General features: G+C 44.5%; 1 protein-coding gene across 2 annotated transcripts in view; it reads right to left on the bottom strand.

Annotated features, from left to right (window-relative positions):
- Positions 1-22,573, bottom strand: part of LOC126175200 (cytochrome P450 4C1-like) — a 214,856-nt gene that overhangs the window by 140,634 nt on the left and 51,649 nt on the right. For both annotated transcript variants that reach the window (XM_049921800.1, XM_049921801.1), the window contains exon 2: positions 7,859-8,060. In XM_049921800.1, the coding sequence (XP_049777757.1) occupies positions 7,859-7,984 (126 nt within the window). In that variant the 5' untranslated portion in view covers positions 7,985-8,060. The remainder of the gene's footprint in view (positions 1-7,858; positions 8,061-22,573) is intronic.

Genomic DNA, 22,573 nt, shown 5'->3' with positions numbered 1-22,573 from the left:
ACGACATTACCCTGTATTAATCTAGAAATCCTTCCGTTCTTTCCATGTCACTTTACTGACTCCCACTGTACCTAGACTGTGCCTTAGTATTTCCCTTTGCGGGTTCTCTTAGCTACTCTACCACTTTCAATCTTCTGACATTCGACTAGAACGTTATCCTTTCGTTGGTTATTCAGTCTTTTTGTCATATTAATAAGGAACTGAAATCTGCTTTAGGAAATTCAAAAATTTAAGAGCTCATGTAGAAATGAATCTGTTAAATGTTGAGAGAAAACAGTCAAATAGTAAAGAAAATTCAGGATGCTAGGAGGCAACAGATGGCAAACAACTGTCAACGAAACCTCAAAGATTGGGCACCTGGAAGTGAAACAGTAGTACGTAAGCACCAGAATTTAGGTCACAAGTAAGAATCATTTGTTTTTTACAATCGCAGAGCTTTAGAGGGTTAGTGGTGCACCACAGTCAGTAGAAGCAACACATCTGAAGGATGTATCTGCTAGATACAGGGTGTTTCAAAAATGACCGGTATATTTGAAACGGCAATAAAAACTAAACGAGCAGCGATAGAAATACACCGTTTGTTGCAATATGCTTGGGACAACAGTACATTTTCAGGCGGACAAACTTTCGAAATTACAGTAGTTACAATTTTCAACAACAGATGGCGCTGCGGTCTGGGAAACTCTATAGTACGATATTTTCCACATATCCACCATGCGTAGCAATAATATGGCGTAGTCTCTGAATGAAATTACCCGAAACCTTTGACAACGTGTCTGGCGGAATGGCTTCACATGCAGATGAGATGTACTGCTTCAGCTGTTCAATTGTTTCTGGATTCTGGCGGTACACCTGGTCTTTCAAGTGTCCCCACAGAAAGAAGTCACAGGGGTTAATGTCTAGCGAATAGGGAGGCCAATCCACGCCGCCTTCTGTATGTTTCGGATAGCCCAAAGCAATCACACGATCATCGAAATATTCATTCAGGAAATTAAAGACGTCGGCCGTGCGATGTGGCTGGGCACCATCTTGCATAAACCACGAGGTGTTCGCAGTGTCGTCTAAGGCAGTTTGTACCGCCACAAATTCACGAAGAATGTCCAGATAGCGTGATGCAGTAATCGTTTCGGATCTGAAAAATGGGCCAATGATTCCTTTGAAAGAAATGGCGGCCCAGACCAGTACTTTTTGAGGATGCAGGGACGATGGACTGCAACATGGGGCTTTTCGGTTTCCCATATGGGCCAGTTCTGTTTATTGACGAAGCCGTCCAGGTAAAAATAAGCTTCGTCAGTAAACCAAATGCTGCCCACATGCATATCGCCGTCATCAATCCTGTGCACTATATCGTTAGCGAATGTCTCTCGTGCAGCAATGGTAGCGGCGCTGAGGGGTTGCCGCGTTTGAATTTTGTATGGATAGAGGTGCAAACTCTGGCGCATGAGACGATACATGGACGTTGGCGTCATTTGGACCGCAGCTGCAACACGGCGAACAGAAACCCAAGGCCGCTGTTGGATCACCTGCTGCACTAGCTGCGCGTTGCCCTCTGTGGTTGCCGTACACAGTCGCCCTACCTTTCCAGCACGTTCATCCGTCACGTTCCCAGTCCGTTGAAATTTTTCAAACAGATCCTTTATTGTATCGCTTTTCGGTCCTTTGGTTACATTAAACCTCCATTGAAAACTTCGTATTGTTGCAACAACACTGTGTTCTAGGCGGTGGAATTCCAACACCAGAAAAATCCTCTGTTCTAAGGAATAAACCATGTTGTCTACAGCACACTTGCACGTTGTGAACAGCACACGCTTACAGCAGAAAGACGACGTACAGAATGGAGCACCCACGGACTGCGTTGTCTTCTATATCTTTCACATCACTTGCAGCGCCATCTGTTGTTGAAAATTGTAACTACTGTAATTTCGAAAGTTTGTCCGCCTGAAAATGTACTGTTGTCCAAAGCATATTGCAACAAACGGTGTATTTCTATCGCTGCTCGTTTAGTTTTTATTGCCATTTCAAATATACCGGTCATTTTTGAAACACCCTGTATAAAAAAGTAAATGTTTCATGGATTGTTTTAAATTCTGAAACACCTTAAGAAGGAGACTATAGTTATGTTTCGATGACAACTGGTGTGTGTTCAACATTTCATTATACTAGATTACATAGGAGAACGTTATCAATGATGTCAGTAAACGAATTAGGTCCTAAAGCGGGGCTTCACAACACACGTGCTTGTGGAGCAAGCTGTGAGCAGCAAGGCGCGAGCATGGAGCAGCGCGAGCACGCTACCCCCACTACCGGACCAGAGTGGAGAGTGGGGAAAGTCACGTGGGGCACACAACAGCTGCCGCCAGTCAATGCAAAATCCGCGGCCACCTGCAGGGATATCACTCACGAATTATTACTGCGACAAATGAAACAAATAAAGGAGAATGTACACATGCCACATAATTTTATTAGCTTAGTGTGTGCCTCTACATTCGCATTAATTTGTGAACTGTTACACAATAGAAGGTGTCACTGAGTTGTGGGATTCTCGGTTATCTTGTACTTTTTTCCTTTTAGAATTGCGTCTATGTTCGGAGTAATTGTTCTTGTGCATTTTAGGCGCAGCGTGCAGTTTAAATTTCGATCAGACAATGCGTTTCTCAGGTGCGTCTTGTTACATTTCATTGCAGAGAACAGTTGTTCACAAACATTCGTGGAACCGAACATTGTTATTATTGTAGCCGCCAGTTTGTGCAAACGAGGAAATCTGTCCTGAGGGAAGTGTCTGTAGAATTCCAAAATGTTTTTCTTGTTCTGAAATTTGTCTCTGTATTCTCTGTCGCACTGCACGTCAATAATTTCCTGCTGCAGCTCAGGACGAATCTCTTAAATATTCGCTGAATATGGAGAGAACAGATCAAAATCACTGTCTAGTGCTGTCAGATCTTGAAAGCGCTGATCAACTTAACTATGTGAATAACGTTCACAGTCTTTGTGAACATCTTGCATGGATGATAATTTAGGAAAATGAGCTAGGTTTCCTGTTTCCAGTTGACTCACGCAAAGTGTCAATTTCATTTTAAAAGCTCGTATTCGATCTATGAAATGAGTAATTAGCAGATCTTTACCTTGTAGTAAAATGTTCAAAGCATTCAGATGGCTAGTTAAATCTGCTAAGAACGCGAGATCACATTCAAACGTGCGCGCGCATTTCCCCTCCCTCCCTACTCCGCGACCTTGCACCTGCTCGCGACACGTGCCTGAGCAGACGCGAGTACTCGCGCTCAGAACCGGGCAGTTGTTAAGCCCTGTCCTAAAGTATTTAAAAAAAGTTAGACCTGTGGTTAATAAAGGGATAGTGAGAAACAGCGTCACGTAGATTGATCACCTACGATCCGGTGGGCAATACAAATCCAGTTGTATTTTCTAAATGGCTTGAGGGAATATTTTCTAAATTTTAAACACCTGTTAACAGAATTACAATCATTGTTGATCATTTACGATATGAAGCTGCTGAATAGAGCCCGTTGCCACTATCTCTTTTTCGCTTGTTGCCTGCTGTCTTTCTCTTCAACCATCATTGCCTCCTCGCCAATATGTCCTTGGGGATGGTTTTCTCGGCGTTTTTGACCCCTAGACCGGGAAACATTAACACGTGGGTATGGCAGATGCAGGAAAGTGGGCAAATTTTTTAGTGGTAAAATTCGCCGATCTGGAGTGGGGATCGAGACACCAAAAGCATAGGTATTGTCTCCATTCATTTTTTCGTTTCTGCTGTCTCTTATCTCTTTTGCTCTCATACTACTGTCTCCATTAATCTGTCTTGCACTGCCACTTTCTGTCTCCTATCATCACTGTGTCCTCTCTCTTCCTCTCCCATTGGCACTATCTCCTCTCTCTTCCACCGTTGATATCTGCTACTCCCTTTCAACAAAAAAAAGCGTGAATATGTTCGCAAACGGAAACTGTTGTTGAGGAAGGCGGAATGAAAATAGAGGCAGTTGGTTTTTCATTTTTCTGTCAGAGTATTTTAAACAGCAACAATTCTTTTTGTGCTCCGACAGGAGTATTTTTCGCTGCTCCCTTTCTGTTACCTGACACAGCATGGTGTAATGCTTATATAAAACTAATTCCGTAGGCCAGTCAGGTTTTGACAGCTTCGACACATTTGCATTCTTTGACTCAAATAATAATACAATATTAACACAAAATCATCTCCCATCGAACGCAAGCTCACCTTATACTTTACATAAAAATGGACAACAGTTTTAGGCTACACCTACAGTATACAAAAAAATGCGGTGTTTGATTTGTAAGTACGAAAAATTTTGTATGACCAAATAATTTTTGGACTTCATTACGCTGTCAGGTGGCATCATAGATTAATTTCCAAGTTACTACAGCCTGGATAGACGTGAAGTGTCCGTTACAAAGAGCGTCACATAGTTTTATTAGCAAAAATGGCAATTAAAAACATAGCTAGGTGGCCTCAGAACCCTTGCGATCACCCCAGCCAGAACCATGTGTTCACTACATCAGCGAAAACAGCATTTACTTCTCATCCAGAAAAGTACGTGCGTATTTTGCGTGCACAAGTAGTGTAATGTTCAACCACTGTATCTCGATAAGGGATAATGATAGTAATGAATAATGATATTTAAAAAAATCGAAGTTCCCCGGAGAACATCATCTTAAGAATGTATGGCAAAAATTTTGACGATTTCGCATGAATATGTAGAAGTGGTCTTCCCACAGATGGTACTTTCGGAATTAAAAGAAATCACGTTTTTTGCGTGTATCTTGATAATGGACAAAGATTTTCAAAAACGGGAAAATGGCGTTTCGAGTTAAATTTCTGAAGGTAGTAAAATTAAAATTTGAGGCATTTGCTGTGTTTATTTATTTAGATAAGTGCAGCCCATGGTACAAAAGCAGCTAGAAACCAACTTTTGCGGTTCTCTTTGAACCTCTGGATCTCGGTAACGGATAGTGATACCGACAAAGGTTTAGAAGCTCCTAGAAAACATCATTTTAAGGACATATAGTAAAAATTTTGATCGTTTGTCTTGAATAGACATTATAGAATGGTCATCACCACAATTGGTATTTATAGTAACCAAAAATCAGGGTTTTTCGGGGTTTTCCCAAGACCCCCTCATGGATAACTGATACATAAGCGCCTAAACCTATCCTGTGGATGACTGGGTGTTGTGTGCTGTCCTTAGGTTAGTTAGGTTTAAGTAGTTCTAAGTTCTAAGCGACTGATGACATTAGATGTTAAGTCCCATAGTGCTCAGAGCCATTTGAACTTATCCTGTACCATACGTAATGCAAAAGCACCAACCGATTTGTTTAGTTTTCCTGTATTGTAGGATCGCTACAGTATTGTCGATCTTCCGATGGATACAAAAATGGTCACAAGGTTAAGGACTGACCAAAACACTTGATTCCTTGGGTCTTTGATCAATATATTACCCCTGAAAATCTCAGTTTCGCACGCGGATGTGTGGAACGAATTGATACCGTGCGCTTTTGTGCACGGACCGATACCTAATACAGCGGATATCAAGGAATTCGCAGGCAGCTAATTAATTTCGAAGTGTTTTGTATAGCTCTGGATCGTCAACGGTGTCTGTTCTTTCAGACATGCATGTAAAAAAACTTTGTGCTTTGTGTTCTACCTTACGGCAGGTCTTGTCACGGGGGAAGCCCCGTCAGAGAAGCATGAGCTTCTAGGGAAGTGATTGCAGTGGTTGTTTCCCGTTGCCTTCTACTGATGATGATGAAATGACAATGAGGACAACACAACACCCAGTCCCTGAGCGGAAAAAAATCTCGGGCCCAGCCGGGAATCGAACCCGGCCCCCTTGACGTGACGAACCGCCTCGCTGACCACTCATCTATAGGGGCGGACAAACATGCACCTAAGTTTCAAAGTTTTATTAACTTCTCTAAGGTAACGTAGCTTTAGCTCTTCAGTTATTTATTTACTGTTCAAAGAAGATGAATGATTTCGAAAGAAATTAAATATACGCATTCCACGAAATTTTGTTAGTCTTTAACTGTGTTTTAACTGCTGCAGCATAAACGTAGTTGTTATAACTAGATCTTTGGTCTAGGACAGCAGTGATAAAGCATCATTTTAAGCAAAATTCTTGCAGACAGATTTTGAAAAGCAGTATGATAAATTCGTCGTTGCTTTGATGAATGTGTATAATAAAGGAGAATGTCTCCTCTATTGTGGAACTGTTTAGTAAATCAAAGTGGCACGAAACTTTCGAAATGTTGGAACAGCAAAGTAATTAAATACTAACGGTAAATACGAGAAAAGATGGATTGGCATGAAAGATGATCTCTGCATTTTGTAAGAAGCTTGTTGCCTTAAGAGTAAACCGTCTATTATGTCTAAAGACAATCTAAATGAAATTATATTAGCACACTTAAATTCATGTAGTGGAAGCTTTATTTCCACTACCACGGTCTGAAATGAATTACACAATGGAGGAGTGATAAATGATAATGCATAATTAAGAAAAAAGTGTCTTATGTAATGGAATTATATATTCAGAACAGATGATTTATTCCCATTCTCGTAATATGGTATCGCGATGTAAGATGAAGATATTTACTGGTTAGATCAGTAGTATAGGCATTGCATAATGAGTACAGATTAATCAGATAGTATCTGGAAGAAAAGAAGTGATGTATGTTTTCCATACAGCTAATTTTATTCTGTACTGAGATTAAGAGAACATGTTAGGAAACTGTAGAGTGGGCAAGTAAGAACAGTGGTATCGAAAGTATATAATGAAGCCGAGTATATTTATGGTGATTGTCCTTCAGATCAAGAAATAATTGAAGTTATTATATATTATGATTATGAACGTAAGGGTCGGCCGGAATGGCCGAGCGGTTCTAAGCCTACAGTCTTGGAACCGCCCGACCTCTACGGTCGCAAGTTCGAATCCTGCCTCGGGCATGGATGTGTGTGATGTCCTTAGGTTAGTTATGTTTAAGTAATTCTAAGTTCTAGGGGACTGATGACCACAGCATTTAAGTTCCATAGTGCTCAGAGCCATTTTTTTATGAACGTAAAGTGTGTGTAAAATGAGAATTAGGGCAATGAGGCATACAAAACCCCATCTCAGTCACGTTTGTAGAGCCTTAAACAGATACCGCAGTCACTGGTTGGACAAGCTTAAAAAAATAGCGCTGTGACGCTGATAGGGCTGTTAAGGTGAAAACTGCTGTTAGCAGGCGGGATCGTTAAATTACTTGGCTGTCAAATAAGTGGCGCAGTTAAATAAATCTTGCGTCCACTGTTGTGGGAGTGGTTGAAGAAGTATGTATTTATTTATTGCATTTAAAGCACAGTGGATGCAATTAAAATGGAAGAGTTCTTGTAAAGACGGAAATATTTAGAATGATAATGTGCTTTATTATTTATGATAATTCATAGTAATAAAAAGCTATTACAAAAATTCAAGTCGACACTCACTCTTAAGGAATACTTACACCTATTTATATGCGCAAGGAGAATTTTTTGGAATGAATATAATTAATAATATTAAGAACACTTTTTTTCTATATATGTAAAAGCTGTGACCCACAAAGATCTGACTCAACAATTGTAATATTGAAAAAAATACTTTTATTGGTATGTGATCTTTCCATTCAAAAGACGAAGTTATCTTTGACCCAATTTTTGGCTTGTTTGACCGAAGCAACAATTTAGACAGTGTGTGCAGTGCACAACTCAGAAAATAAACTTTCGTTGCATAGTATCTCAATAACTGTCCTCCTTACCATTGTACATAAATTACCTTTCTCTGCCTTTAGTCACCGTTAAGTTCTTTATGCTTACCTCAGAGTGGAACGTTGGCTCAATGAGTCTGCGGTGTTCCTTCCAGATGTTTCCCTTACTGGTGATAAGTCCGTTTCCTGTGAAAGGGAGCAGAGGAGTAACAGCGTAAGCGTCCCTGCCACGCATCTTGACTCCTACCAGGAGCCTCTTGGCATCTTCTGGCCTTGTCACCACAACAATAAGTTTGGGACCGGCATAGAACCTGCGAAAGAAGCTGCGATTACCCAGTATTCTTTGCGTTAACCGGTTATACAAGTCGCTCTGCATAAATGTTTACCTTTTATAACGTAATGTTCTCTGCGGCTTATTCAAGTGAATCACCTCAATTCGTAACCACAATTCATCACAAACTCCTTGAGATGAGAACAGTTTTCAGAAATTTAAAAATATTGGACATCAGATTCAGATATAAAGAAAGCAACAGAACTACAACCCTATATCATGTTTGTTGATTTATGGGTTTACAGGCGCTAAACGTCGAGGTTATCAGCGTCCTCACAAATATTAAAAGAAACTTACGAGGATAAAAGGGCTGTAAACGTTATCATACTGACTAACTCACTCCAACCTCACTCGGGTCGATCCACACAATCACTCCATATCACACGCCGTAAAACAAAGGAAAATTAGTGAAAGGCTCTACACCTGGGGTGAAAACATAATAACTGGTCTAACCCTCAGAAAAAAAGGGTTAGGCCAGTCACGCTGTTAACATTAAGAACATATCCCTAAGACAATAAATTCCCGGGGCGATTGGAGCTTGAGGATACGATTAAGGGAAGCAACAGAGCAACAAACGAAGTCCTTCTGTTTGAAGTCATCGGTAAAGACAGCTGCAGAGTTGTGGTGCTCGGTTAATATGTCATAAAATAAAGTATTAAAAACATATGCAGGAGTGCGATCTCATCTGTAGTGCTCTACATCGAAAATTGCTCTAGACCTCTGCAGTAACCTTGGTGGCAGGTGGTTAAAGCCCTGGATTTGGGGCTATACTCATTTCACACGAAATGATCCCAGTGCACACTGCAGATGGGGTCCCAAACGGCACTGTTGCTCGTGGATGACTGGAGATAAAGCATTCCAGTAGCGGGCGAGTAATAGCGTGGTATGCAGGTCGAGTCGGAACTACGAGGAACTTACAAGCCTGGCGCACAATAAGGAGCTGCCGCCTGAAGGTGAGCGGCTGTTCCCCAGCCTCAGCACACAGACAGGGTATAGGACTAGTCCTGTAAGCATCCATGTCTAGCCTAATCCCCTCATGGTGGATAGCATCAAGTATCTTCAGCTAAGAAGACCTACCGTATCTACTCCTCAAGATCTATGGCTAAGTACACTACTGGCCATTAAAATTGCTACACCAAAAAGAAATACAAATGATAAACGGGTATTCGTTGGACAAACATGTGATTCCATTTTCACGCAATTTGGGAGCATAGATCCTGAGAAATCACAACCCAGAACAACCACCTCTGGCCATAATAACGGCTTTGATACACCTGGGCGTTGAGTCAAACAGAGCTTGGATGGCGTGTACAGGTACAGCTGCCCATGCAGCTTCAACACTAAACCACAATTCATCAGGAGTAGTGACTGGTGTATTATGATGAGCCAGCTGCTCGGCCACCATTGACCAGACGTTTCCAATTGGTGAGAGATCTGGAGAATGTGCTGGCCAGGGTAGCAGTCGAACATTTTCTGTATCCAGAAAGGCCCGCACAGGACCTGCAACATGCGGTCGTGCATTATCTTGCTGAACTGTAGGGATCGAATGAAGGGTAGAGCCACGGGTCGTAACACATCTGAAATGTAACGTCCACTGTTCAAAATGCCGTCAATGCGAACAAGAGGTGACCGAGACGTGTAACCAATGGCACGCCATACCATCAAGCCGGGTGATACGCCAGTATGGCGATGACAAATAGACGCTTCCAATGTGCGTTCACCGCGATGCGACCATCATGATGCTGTATACAGAATCTGGAAACATCTGAAAATTATGTTTTGCCATTCGTGCACCCAGGTTCGTCGTTGAGTACACCATCGCAGGCGCTCCTGTCTGTGATGCAGTGCCAAGGGTAATCGCAGCCATGGTCTCGGAGCTGATAGTCCATACTGCTGCAAACGTCGTCGAACTGTTCGTACAGATGGTTGTTGTCTTGCAAACGTCCCCATCTGTTGACTCAGGGATCGAGACGTGGCTGCACGATGCGGATAATACGCCTGTCATCTCGACTGCTAGTCATACAAGGCCATTGGGATCCAGTACGGCATTCCGTATTATCCTCCTGAACCCACCGATTCCATATCCTGCTAACAGTCATTGGATCTCGACCAACACGAACAGCAATGTCGCGATACGATAAATCGCAATCGCGATAGGCTACAATCCGACCTTTATCAAAGTCGGAAACGTGATGGTACGCATTTCTCCTCCTTACACTAGGCATCACAACAACGTTTCACCAGGCAACGCCGGCCAACTGCTGTTTGTGTATGAGAAATCGGTTGGAAACTTTCCTCGTGTCAGCACGTTGTAGGTGTCGCCACCGGCGCCAACCTTGTGTGAATGCTCTGAAAAGCTAATCATTTGCATATCACAGCATCTTCTTCCTGTCGGTTAAATTTCGCGTCTGTAGCATATCATCTTCGTAGTGTAGCACTTTTAATGAGCAGTAGTGTACTTTATAATATTCAGTGCCTTCTGGATACAGCTTTTATGTCTCCCAGGTGTGGTGACCATGACAATTCGGAGCCGAAAATCAGGTCCACAAATCTCACTGACTCTTTAAAACGTAGAACTATATCCCTCATATGCAAGTCAGATAAATTTAAAATATGACGAGAGCGATCTAATCGAACACAGACTCACTTATCAGCAAAAAACTGAAATCCCTCTTTTCAGCCCACTCCTCTAACCTCTGCACTGTAAGCTGCAGCTGAAGAGTGGCTGTCGCAACACTTAAAGAAGGACAGGAAACAGCAAAATTGTCCACAAATAAGGAGCACTGCACAGGACTCTTTACCGTTATATGATGCTGTTTATAGCTACGGGAAAACACTACCCTGAGTGACAACTCTCTCTTACTCAAAACGATTCGACAGCTTGTCACCAGATATCAAAGAATACACCGAGACAGTGATGCTTACATAAGAAAGCCTGCTGAATAGCCCCCCTTAGTAGCGTCACGTTCTCGGCAGTGGACAGAAATCTCCGGAATCCACACTGTGAGCGATCGTTAAGGCGATGCTCCGGTAACTACTGCGACATGTGCTGTCCTTTCTTGGTTTAAGGAGAGATCTCAAAATTGCCCGTCTCCACTAGTTGGGAAAATGACCTGCCTACCATATCCAATTCAAACATTCAAGGAGGATTTCCTCTGACACTGCTGGTAAATGTCGATGTATGCAGTATAGGATTCGGTAGTGACTGGGTGCAGTATCGCGAGTCTGCCGATTCCAGCTCCCACCTGAAGAAAGGATCGCTGTAAGAGTCGGTCAGATTTGTTGGGTCTGAAATCCAACTGAACACTCTTGACAGTCGCCCGTAGTGGCGAAACGCCAGGTCCTGGATGTCATTGGCAATAGTCATTGCAAAATGCTCTGTCATCGTCTGGGAGATGTACCTAGATGTTAAAAGTTCCTGGCAGATTAAAACTGTGTGCCGGACCGAGACTCGAACTCGGGACCTTTACCTTTCGCGGGCAAGTGCTCTACCAACTGAGCTACCCAAGTACGACTCACGGCCCGTCCTCACAGCTTTATTTCTGCCAGTACCTCGTCTCCTACCTTCCAAACTTTACAGAAGCTCTCCTGCGAACCTTGCAGAACTAGCACTCCTGAAAGAAAGGATATTGCGGAGACATGGCTTAGCCACAGCCTTGGGGATGTTTCCAGAGTGAGATTTTCACTCTGCAGCGGAGTGTGCGCTGATGTGAAACTTCCTGGCAGATTAAAACTGTGTGCCGGACCGAGACTCGAACTCGGGACCTTTACCTTTCGCGGGCAAGTGCTCTACCAACTGAGCTACCCAAGTACGACTCACGGCCCGTCCTCACAGCTTTATTTCTGCCAGTACCTCGTCTCCTACCTTCCAAACTTTACAGAAGCTCTCCTGCGAACCTTGCAGAACTAGCACTCCTGAAAGAAAGGATATTGCGGAGACATGGCTTAGCCACAGCCTTGGGGATGTTTCCAGAGTGAGATTTTCACTCTGCAGCGGAGTGTGCGCTGATGTGAAACTTCCTGGCAGATTAAAACTGTGTGCCGGACCGAGACTCGAACTCGGGACCTTAACCTTTCGCGGACAAGTGCTCTACCAACTGAGCTACCCAAGTACGACTCACGCCCCGTCCTCACAGCTTTACTTCTGCCAGTACCTCGTGTCCTACCTTCCAAACTTTACAGAAGCTCTCCTGCGAACCTTGCAGAACTAGCACTCCTGAAAGAAAGGATATTGCGGAGACATGGCTTAGCCACAGCCTTGGGGATGTTTCCAGAGTGAGATTTTCACTCTGCAGCGGAGTGTGCGCTGATGTGAAACTTCCTGGCAGATTAAAACTGTGTGCCGGACCGAGACTCGAACTCGGGACCTTTACCTTTCGCGGGCAAGTGCTCTACCAACTGAGCTACCCAAGTACGACTCACGGCCCGTCCTCACAGCTTTATTTCTGCCAGTACCTCGTCTCCTACCTTCCAAACTTTACAGAAGCTCTCCTGCGAACCTTGCAGAACTAGCACTCCTGAAAGAAAGGATATTGCGGAGACATGGCTTAGCCACAGCCTTGGGGATGTTTCCAGAGTGAGATTTTCACTCTGCAGCGGAGTGTGCGCTGATGTGAAACTTCCTGGCAGATTAAAACTGTGTGCCGGACCGAGACTCGAACTCGGGACCTTAACCTTTCGCGGACAAGTGCTCTACCAACTGAGCTACCCAAGTACGACTCACGCCCCGTCCTCACAGCTTTACTTCTGCCAGTACCTCGTGTCCTACCTTCCAAACTTTACAGAAGCTCTCCTGCGAACCTTGCAGAACTAGCACTCCTGAAAGAAAGGATATTGCGGAGACATGGCTTAGCCACAGCCTTGGGGATGTTTCCAGAGTGAGATTTTCACTCTGCAGCGGAGTGTGCGCTGATGTGAAACTTCCTGGCAGATTAAAACTGTGTGCCGGACCGAGACTCGAACTCGGGACCTTTACCTTTCGCGGGCAAGTGCTCTACCAACTGAGCTACCCAAGTACGACTCACGGCCCGTCCTCACAGCTTTATTTCTGCCAGTACCTCGTGTCCTACCTTCCAAACTTTACAGAAGCTCTCCTGCGAACCTTGCAGAACTAGCACTCCTGAAAGAAAGGATATTGCGGAGACATGGCTTAGCCACAGCCTTGGGGATGTTTCCAGAGTGAGATTTTCACTCTGCAGCGGAGTGTGCGCTGATGTGAAACTTCCTGGCAGATTAAAACTGTGTGCCGGACCGAGACTCGAACTCGGGACCTTAACCTTTCGCGGACAAGTGCTCTACCAACTGAGCTACCCAAGTACGACTCACGCCCCGTCCTCACAGCTTTACTTCTGCCAGTACCTCGTGTCCTACCTTCCAAACTTTACAGAAGCTCTCCTGCGAACCTTGCAGAACTAGCACTCCTGAAAGAAAGGATATTGCGGAGACATGGCTTAGCCACAGCCTTGGGGATGTTTCCAGAGTGAGATTTTCACTCTGCAGCGGAGTGTGCGCTGATGTGAAACTTCCTGGCAGATTAAAACTGTGTGCCGGACCGAGACTCGAACTCGGGACCTTTACCTTTCGCGGGCAAGTGCTCTACCAACTGAGCTACCCAAGTACGACTCACGGCCCGTCCTCACAGCTTTATTTCTGCCAGTACCTCGTCTCCTACCTTCCAAACTTTACAGAAGCTCTCCTGCGAACCTTGCAGAACTAGCACTCCTGAAAGAAAGGATATTGCGGAGACATGGCTTAGCCACAGCCTTGGGGATGTTTCCAGAGTGAGATTTTCACTCTGCAGCGGAGTGTGCGCTGATGTGAAACTTCCTGGCAGATTAAAACTGTGTGCCGGACCGAGACTCGAACTCGGGACCTTAACCTTTCGCGGACAAGTGCTCTACCAACTGAGCTACCCAAGTACGACTCACGCCCCGTCCTCACAGCTTTACTTCTGCCAGTACCTCGTGTCCTACCTTCCAAACTTTACAGAAGCTCTCCTGCGAACCTTGCAGAACTAGCACTCCTGAAAGAAAGGATATTGCGGAGACATGGCTTAGCCACAGCCTTGGGGATGTTTCCAGAGTGAGATTTTCACTCTGCAGCGGAGTGTGCGCTGATGTGAAACTTCCTGGCAGATTAAAACTGTGTGCCGGACCGAGACTCGAACTCGGGACCTTTACCTTTCGCGGGCAAGTGCTCTACCAACTGAGCTACCCAAGTACGACTCACGGCCCGTCCTCACAGCTTTATTTCTGCCAGTACCTCGTCTCCTACCTTCCAAACTTTACAGAAGCTCTCCTGCGAACCTTGCAGAACTAGCACTCCTGAAAGAAAGGATATTGCGGAGACATGGCTTAGCCACAGCCTTGGGGATGTTTCCAGAGTGAGATTTTCACTCTGCAGCGGAGTGTGCGCTGATGTGAAACTTCCTGGCAGATTAAAACTGTGTGCCGGACCGAGACTCGAACTCGGGACCTTAACCTTTCGCGGACAAGTGCTCTACCAACTGAGCTACCCAAGTGCGACTCACGCCCCGTCCTCACAGCTTTACTTCAGCCAGTACCTCGTCTCCTACCTTCCAAACTTTACAGAAGCTCTCCTGCGAACCTTGCAGAACTAGCACTCCTGAAAGAAAGGATATTGCGGAGACGTAGCTTAGCCACAGTTTGGGAGATGTTTCCAGAATGATATTTTCCAGAATGAGATTTTCACTCTTCTACCTAGATGTTGTTTGGAGACACCACTCTTTCAGCACTGCTGCTGTTGGTAAATGACCGTGTTTACCCTAAATCCTCCTCAGGACCTCCCAAACGTTTGTAGAACAAGTGGAATGGTTGATAGGATCCAGGAACGCTTGTATGATCTTTTTTGTTCACCTTATTTACGTGTCGTGCTTTGGTTCTTCCAACTCGAAAGGTTGTGGGGTTGTCTGGCGTTGGTCAGTATCTAAACTGTCGGAGAGCTGTTCACCTTTCCCGAATTGCTGAGCGACACTCAACGGTCCGTCAAGGTACAGGTTGCCTCCTAAGATTACCTGAAGGATTTGGGATGGATAAGTTACCGTCATGATGGATCACTCGTGTGACTCTGGACACAGTTTCAGTGTTCAAATAGAGCCATCTGGATGAACAGCATCCAGTTAGTTCTGCTGACCATCGATTTCGGTGGCATGGGTGGTGATGTTGTGTAGTAAAACCTGTGAGAGCCGCAGAGTCTATCGCATCCTTTTGCACAAAAACTGCAATGACTATTGCTTGCTGGTCAGTAACCAAGGAAAGAGCAGAAGAGTGGTGTGTGTTATCAACAAACAGAGCAATCCCTTCCTTGGCTCTTTCCTCAGTCAGGTCATCCTTTGGGTGGAGGGCATAGTCCCATAACACAGGGGTGTCAGTGGCCTTAAGATACATTTCCTGCCAACACAAGCACAGAGGTGTGTGCCTGTGCCCAGTTTCAGTTTCTGCACATGTGTTCTGAACCCATTTATGTTCCCCTGTAGTGTAGGAACCATTTGTCACGAAGGTTGCGCTTTCACCATGTCTTTCCGCCGTGGTGAGGAGAAAGATGGCTGCCTTGAGTAGACATCGCATTCCATTGGCTCTGTAGCAGAAGCAGTAGAATCGTCATGTCGAACGACATCGACATAGTCTGATAATCTACCGCCTGTTTTCGCAGTGGTGGAAGCTTTCCATTTGCTTTTTGTCTTTGGAGGTGTCGGCAGATCCGCAATGGTGTTACTGTAACTTTATCTGATGTTTTTGGGATGGCTGTGAGCTTTGAAACAAATGCAGCTTGACAAATGCTCTGACAAACGCAGGTACTAGAGCTGACACTAGAAACTTCTGTTTTTCTAGAAGCACTGGCTCTGGAAATAGGCTTTTTAAGAGCTGAAAAAAAATAATGTAGTGAATGTGGAAAGCTGCATGGTCTTATAGATCTCATGGTGTCACCACGCGCCTACACCGTGCGTTTCGATGTTTCAATCTTGAGGAGAGGAGCAACCGTCTCCGTCATGGGCGGCTTTGGCATGTTTGCCGAAAGTGGTTTCGCCGTTGTAACCTAAGGTGATGTGCCCAAACCGCTGGCATTTAAAACAGCGCATTCGGTTGGAACATAGGGCCGTATGATTAGGCGAAGGAAACCTGCCATGGTATGCCCTGGGATTTTCATGCTATTGAAGGTAAAGTTAAGGAGTCAGATTATACTACATAGCCTTTTATTTTTTTTATTTAGGTTCTTTTTGTGATCAGTCTTCTGATTGGTTTGATGTGGCCCGCCATGAATTCCTCTACTGCACTTGCAACCTGTGTCCTGTATCCTCTGTTGTTTTCTGGATGCATTCTGATCTCTGCGTTCCCCTACAATTTTTAACCGCTACAACTTCCTGAAGTACCAAGAAAGTTATTCCCTGGTGTCTTTACACATGTCCCATCATACTGTGCCTTCTTCTTCCCAGTGTTTTCTACGTATTCCTTTCCCCACCTCATTCTATACGTTTTCAGTCCACCTAATTTTCAAGATTCTTCTGTAGCAACACATCTTAAATGCTTCGATTCTATTCTTTTCCAGTTTTCCCACTGTTTCATTACCATACAGTGCTGTGCTCAAAACTTACATTCCCAGAATTTTTTCCTCAAATTAAGACCTATGTTTGATGCTAGTAGACTTGTCTTATAGGAATGCCCTTTTTTTCAGTGCTAGACTGCTTTTTATGTCCTTCTTGCTCCGTTGGCCTTGGGTTACTTTCGTGCTTTCGTGCCAGGTATCAGAGTCCCTTAAGTTCATCTACTTCGTGATCCCCAGTCCTGATGTGAAGTTCCTCACTGTTCTCATTTCTGCTACTTCTCTTTACTTTCGTCTTATTCGATTCACTCTCAATCCATGTTCTGTCGTCATTAGACTGCTCATTTCGTTCGGCATGAGCTTGATTTCTTCTTTATTTTCACTGAGTATAGTAATATCACAAGCGAATCGTATCACTGATTTCCTTTCAGCTTGAATTTCCATCCCACTCTTGGACCTTCCTTTTATTCCCGTCATTGTTCCCTTGATGTGTAGCTTGAACAGTGTGAACGAAGGACCGGATCCCCTGTCTCTTCTGAATCGACTCCTGTTTTCTCTTCTGTCACATCAGACAAACCTTCCCCTTCCAACAAATCTGCCATCTCCTCTGCATTTAATACTGGAATTCCCGTTGCATCCGTAGTTTTATCACCTTTGCTTTCAATTTCACCGAAGGCTGTTCTGACTTTACTGTATACTGAGCCAGTCCTTCCAACAACCATTTCTTTTTCGATTTCTTCACTTTCTAGAAGTAGCCATTTCGTCCAATATCTGATTTCGAAATCTCAGCCTGACAATGATGTAATCTAACCGAAATCTTTCCGCATCTCCCGTCCTTTTCCAATTATACCTCCTCCTCGGACAATTCTTGAAACGAGTATTGGTTATTACTAGCTGAAATTTATTGCAGAACTCAATTAGTCTTTCTGCTCTCTCGTTCCTAACACCAAACCCATATTCTCTCGTAACCCTTTCTTCTACTCTTTCCCCTACGGCTGCATTCTAGTCCCCTTGATTATTAGATTTTCATCTCCATTTATGTTCTGAGTTACCCGTTCAATATCCTCATATGCTTTCTCTATCTCTTCATCTTCGGCTTCCGACGTCGACATGTATAGCTGAACTATAGTTTTCGGTGTAGGTTTGCTGTCGATTCTGACGAGAATATCCTATTACTGAAATGCTTACAGTAACTCACCCTCCGCCCTACCTTTCTATTCATAACGAATCCTACTTTCGTTATGTCATTTTCTCCTGCTGATGATATTACACTATACTCGTTTGACCAGAATTCCTTGTCTTCTTTCCATTTCACTGCACTGACCCCCACTGTATCTAGAGCCTTAGTATTTCCCTTTACAGATTTTTCTATCTTCTCTACGACGTTCAAACTTTTGACATTCGATGCACCATCTCGTGGAACGTAATCCATTCGTTGGTTATTCAGTCTTTGTCTCATAGTCACCTCCCCTTTGACAATCCCTTCCCGCAGATCCGAATGGAGAACTCGTAGAGAATCTTTTGCCAAACGAGAGATCATCACGACACTTCTTCAATTAGAGGCCACATGTCGTGCGGATATACTTTATGTGTCTTTAATTCATTACTTTTCTCATACCGTTGATCATCGCTGATTCTTCCGCCTTTATGTGCATTTTCCCACCCCAAGGGCAATAGAGTGCACTGAACCTCTGTCCGCTTTTCGGCACCCTTTGACAAGGCCTTTGGTTGAATGAGTGTGACTTCTTATGCCCGAAGTCTTCGGCCGCCATTGATGTTGATTTTTATTCGAAATTTAAAAACGGTACCGAGGTTCGAACCCGGGAATGAGGTCGTTTCAATAACTAATAAAAGGGGCAACCCTTTTTTTTATAGGGAATTATTTTTGAGCTTCATCAGACTGAGCATTTTCGGAGACAATCGAAAGACAATTTAAATAAATGAAATGTAGTGAATTCGTACCCGCGAATTGGTTGCCACATTGTGCGACGTTTGCCACTTTTTTTAGACTACCGACATTCCTCTTTTTTTTTTTACAGTTTATCAATACTTAAAGTAAAGAAAACATCTTTCATTTTAATTAATTTTTCCGTTCTTTAGTTTTTATTGGTTTATTTATTTTGTACTTTCGTTTTATTAGCGCCACAGTCAGCTACAGGTGGAAGGAGACAGGATAAACAGGGGTCGAATCCAGAAGCCTGGCCACAGTGCATCACAAATGTTCAAATGTATGTAAATTGCTAAGGGACCTGCCAGCCGGAGTGGCCGTGCGGTTCTAGGCGCTACAGTCTGGAACCGAGCGACCGCTGCGGTGGCAGGTTCGAATCCTGCCTCGGCCATGGATGTGTGTGATGTCCTTAGGTTAGTTAGGTTTAAGTAGTTCTAAGTTCTAGGCGACTGATGACCTCAGAAGTTAAGTCGCATAGTGCTCAGAGCCATTTGCTAAGGGACCAAACTGCTGGGGTCATTGGTCCCTAGACTTACACAATAGTTGCTGAACAGTTCAGATAAAATATGAGTCTCGTAACAAATAAATACCCCACTCATAAGGTTATAGTTGGTGGGGACTTCAACATTCCCTCGATGTGTTGACAAAAATACTTGTTCAAAACCGGTAGTAGGCAGAAAACATCTTCCGAGATTGTCCTAAATGCTTTCTCCGAAAATTATTTCGTGCAGTTAGTCCACGAACCCACGCGAATTGTAAATGGTTGCGAAAACACACTTGACCTCTTAGCCGCAAACAATCCAGAGCTGATAGAGAGCATCATGACTGATACTCAGTGTTGTCGTAACTGCCGTCTGCTTCACGTCTGCTGTGCAGCGAGCTACCTTAATTTAAGTATTAACTGTATTTTTCTTACTTGTCACTTCTTCCGTGTGTATTTGCTTTCAGGAAGCTTTAATTGTCTGGTGCTATTAATAGTGTTCCATAGATTTCGTGTTTGTTTTGAATACAGTCAGAGAGAGTCCCTTTAGTCAGCCATAGTCAGTGTCAGTGTCGTCGTAACTGCCGTCTGCTTCACGTCTGCTGTGCAGCGAGCTACCTTAATTTAAGTATTAACTGTATTTTTCTTACTTGTCACTTCTTCTTCCGTGTGTATTTGCTTTTAGGAAGCTTTAATTGTCTGGTGCTATTAATAGTGTTCAATAGATTTCGTGTTTGTTTTGAATATAGTCAGAGAGAGTCCCTTTAGTCAACCATAGTGCCAGTAGTGCTAGTGTTTGTTTTCAATACAGTCCAGAGACAGGTACTGCAATTTTCATTGTTTTCTACAAGAAGTGGCTAGCAACCCCAGTTTAGTGAATAAACAGCCGCCTTTAGTGAATTATCAGTCTAGTTAAAGGTTGATTAACTCTCTTCAGTAAATTGATTCCTTAGGATGGATAGGATGTGTGACTGCTGTGTACGGACGCAGGAGGAGCTGGCCACTGTTCGCGAACAGCTGAGCGTGTTGATGGCCGCGGTCAGCCGTCTTCAGGCTGCTGCCTCGGAGTGTAGCGGCAGTGGGGAGTCTGGTGCGTCGCAGGGTACACCCCAGGTGTTACATGCTTCACACACTGTCCCTGCTGTCGAGACATCTTCGCGGGTACCGGGCGCGGTTGGGCCACCCTCTCCCCAAGGGGAGTGGCGGGTTCAGCGGCGTTCGCGGCGCACGAGGCGGAGGGTCAATGTGGAGGCTGGCCGTGTGGCATCGCCCGCTCTGCCTATGAGTGGACATGTGGCTGCTCCTTCAGCAAGGTCCGAGCAGGCACACGGGGGGAGGGGTTTATTAGTTATTGGGAGCTCCAACGTTAGGCGGGTGATGGAGCCCCTTAGGGAAATAGCGGGAAGGTCGGGGAAGAAGGCCAGTGTTCACTCTGTCTGCTTGCCGGGGGGCCTCATCCGAGATGTGGAGGAGGCCCTACCGGCGGCGATAGAGAGCACTGGGTGCACCCGACTGCAAATTGTTGCTATTGTCGGCACCAATGACTCCTGCCGTCTGGGTTCAGAGGTCATCCTCAGTTCGTACGGGCGGTTGGCGGAATTGGTGAAGGCGGAAAGCCTCGCTCGCGGGGTGGAATCAGAGCTAACAATTTGTAGTATCGTTCCCAGAACCGATCGCGGTCCTCTGGTTTGGAGCCGAGTGGAAGGCTTAAACCAGAGACTCAGACGATTCTGCGGAGATCTGGGGTGCAAATTTCTCGACCTCCGCTATCGGGTGGAGAAATGTAGGGTCCCCCTGAATAGGTCAGGCGTGCACTACACGCCGGAAGCGGCTACAAGGGTAGCGGAGTACGTGTGGAGTGCACATGGGGGTTTTTTAGGTTAGAGAATCCCCTCCCTAGGCCCGACAAGACGCCTCCTGAGACGCGGCAAGGTAGGAGTAGGCAAAATGCAACAGGGAATAACAATATTAATGTGCTAATAGTAAACTGCAGGAGCGTCTATAGAAAGGTCCCAGAACTGCTCTCATTAATAAACGGTCACAATGCCCATATAGTACTAGGGACAGAAAGTTGGCTGAAACCAGACGTAAACAGTAATGAAATCCTAAACTCAGATTGGAATGTATACCGTAGAGACAGGCTGAACAGTGAAGGGGGAGGCGTGTTTATAGCGATAAGAAGTGCAATAGTATCGAAGGAAATTGACGGAGATCCGAAATGTGAAATGATTTGGGTGAAGGTCACGGTTAAAGCAGGCTCAGACATGGTAATTAGATGTCTCTATAGGCCCCCTGGCTCAACAGCTCTTGTGGCTGAGCACCTGAAGGATAATTTGGAAAATATTTCGAGTAGATTTCCCCACCATGTTATAGTTCTGGGTGGAGATTTTAATTTGCCAGATATAGACTGGGAGACTCAAACGTTCATAACGGGTGGCAGGGACAAAGAATCCTGTGAAATTTTTTTAAGTGCTTTATCTGAAAACTACCTTGAGCAGTTAAACAGAGAACCGACTCGTGGGGATAACATATTAGACTTTCTGGTGACAAACAGAACCGAACTATTTGAAAAAGTTAACGCAGAACAGGGAATCAGCGATCATAAAGCGGTTACGGCATCGATGATTTCAGCCGTAAATAGGAATATTAAAAAGGGTAGGAAGATTTTTCTGTTTAGAAAAAGTGACAAAAAGCAGATTTCCGAGTACCTGTTGGCTCAACACAAAAGTTTTGTCTCAAGTACAGATAGTGTTGAGGATCAGTGGACAAAGTTCAAAACCGTCGTACATTATGCGTTAGATGAGTATGTGCCAAGCAAGATCGTAAGAGATGGAAAAGAGCCACCGTGGTACAACAACCGAGTTAGAAAACTGCTGCGGAAGCAAAGGGAACTTCACAGCAAACATAAACATAGCCAAAGCCTTGCAGACAAATAAAAATTACGCGAAGCGAAATGTAGTGTGAGGAGGGCTATGCGAGAGGCGTTCAATGAATTCGAAAGTAAAGTTCTATGTACTGACTTGGCAGAAAATCCTAAGAAATTTTGGTCTTATGTCAAAGCGGTAGGTGGATCAAAACAAAATGTCCAGACACTCTGTGACCAAAATGGTACTGAAACAGAGGATGACAGACTAAATGCCGAAATACTAAATGTCTTTTTCCAAAGTTGTTTCACAGAGGAAGATTGCACTGTAGTTCCTTATCTAGATTGTCGCACAGATGACAAAATGATAGATATCGAAATAGACGACAGAGGGATAGAGAAACAATTAAAATCGCTCAAAAGAGGAAAGGCCTCTGGACCTGATGGGATACCAGTTCAATTTTACACAGAGTACGCGAAGGAACTTGCCCCCCTTCTTGCAGCGGTGTACCGTAGGTCTCTAGAAGAGCGTAGCGTTCCAAAGGATTGGAAAAGGGCACAGGTCATCCCCGTTTTCAAGAAGGGACGTCGAACAGATGTGCAGAACTATAGACCTATATCTCTAACGTCGATCAGTTGCAG

The sequence above is a fragment of the Schistocerca cancellata genome, chromosome 3 (genome assembly GCF_023864275.1).
Source record: "Schistocerca cancellata isolate TAMUIC-IGC-003103 chromosome 3, iqSchCanc2.1, whole genome shotgun sequence".
NCBI lineage: Eukaryota > Metazoa > Arthropoda > Insecta > Orthoptera > Acrididae > Schistocerca > Schistocerca cancellata.
The sequence above is the reverse complement of the archived record's forward strand: the minus strand, read 5'-3'. Positions and strand labels throughout refer to the sequence as shown.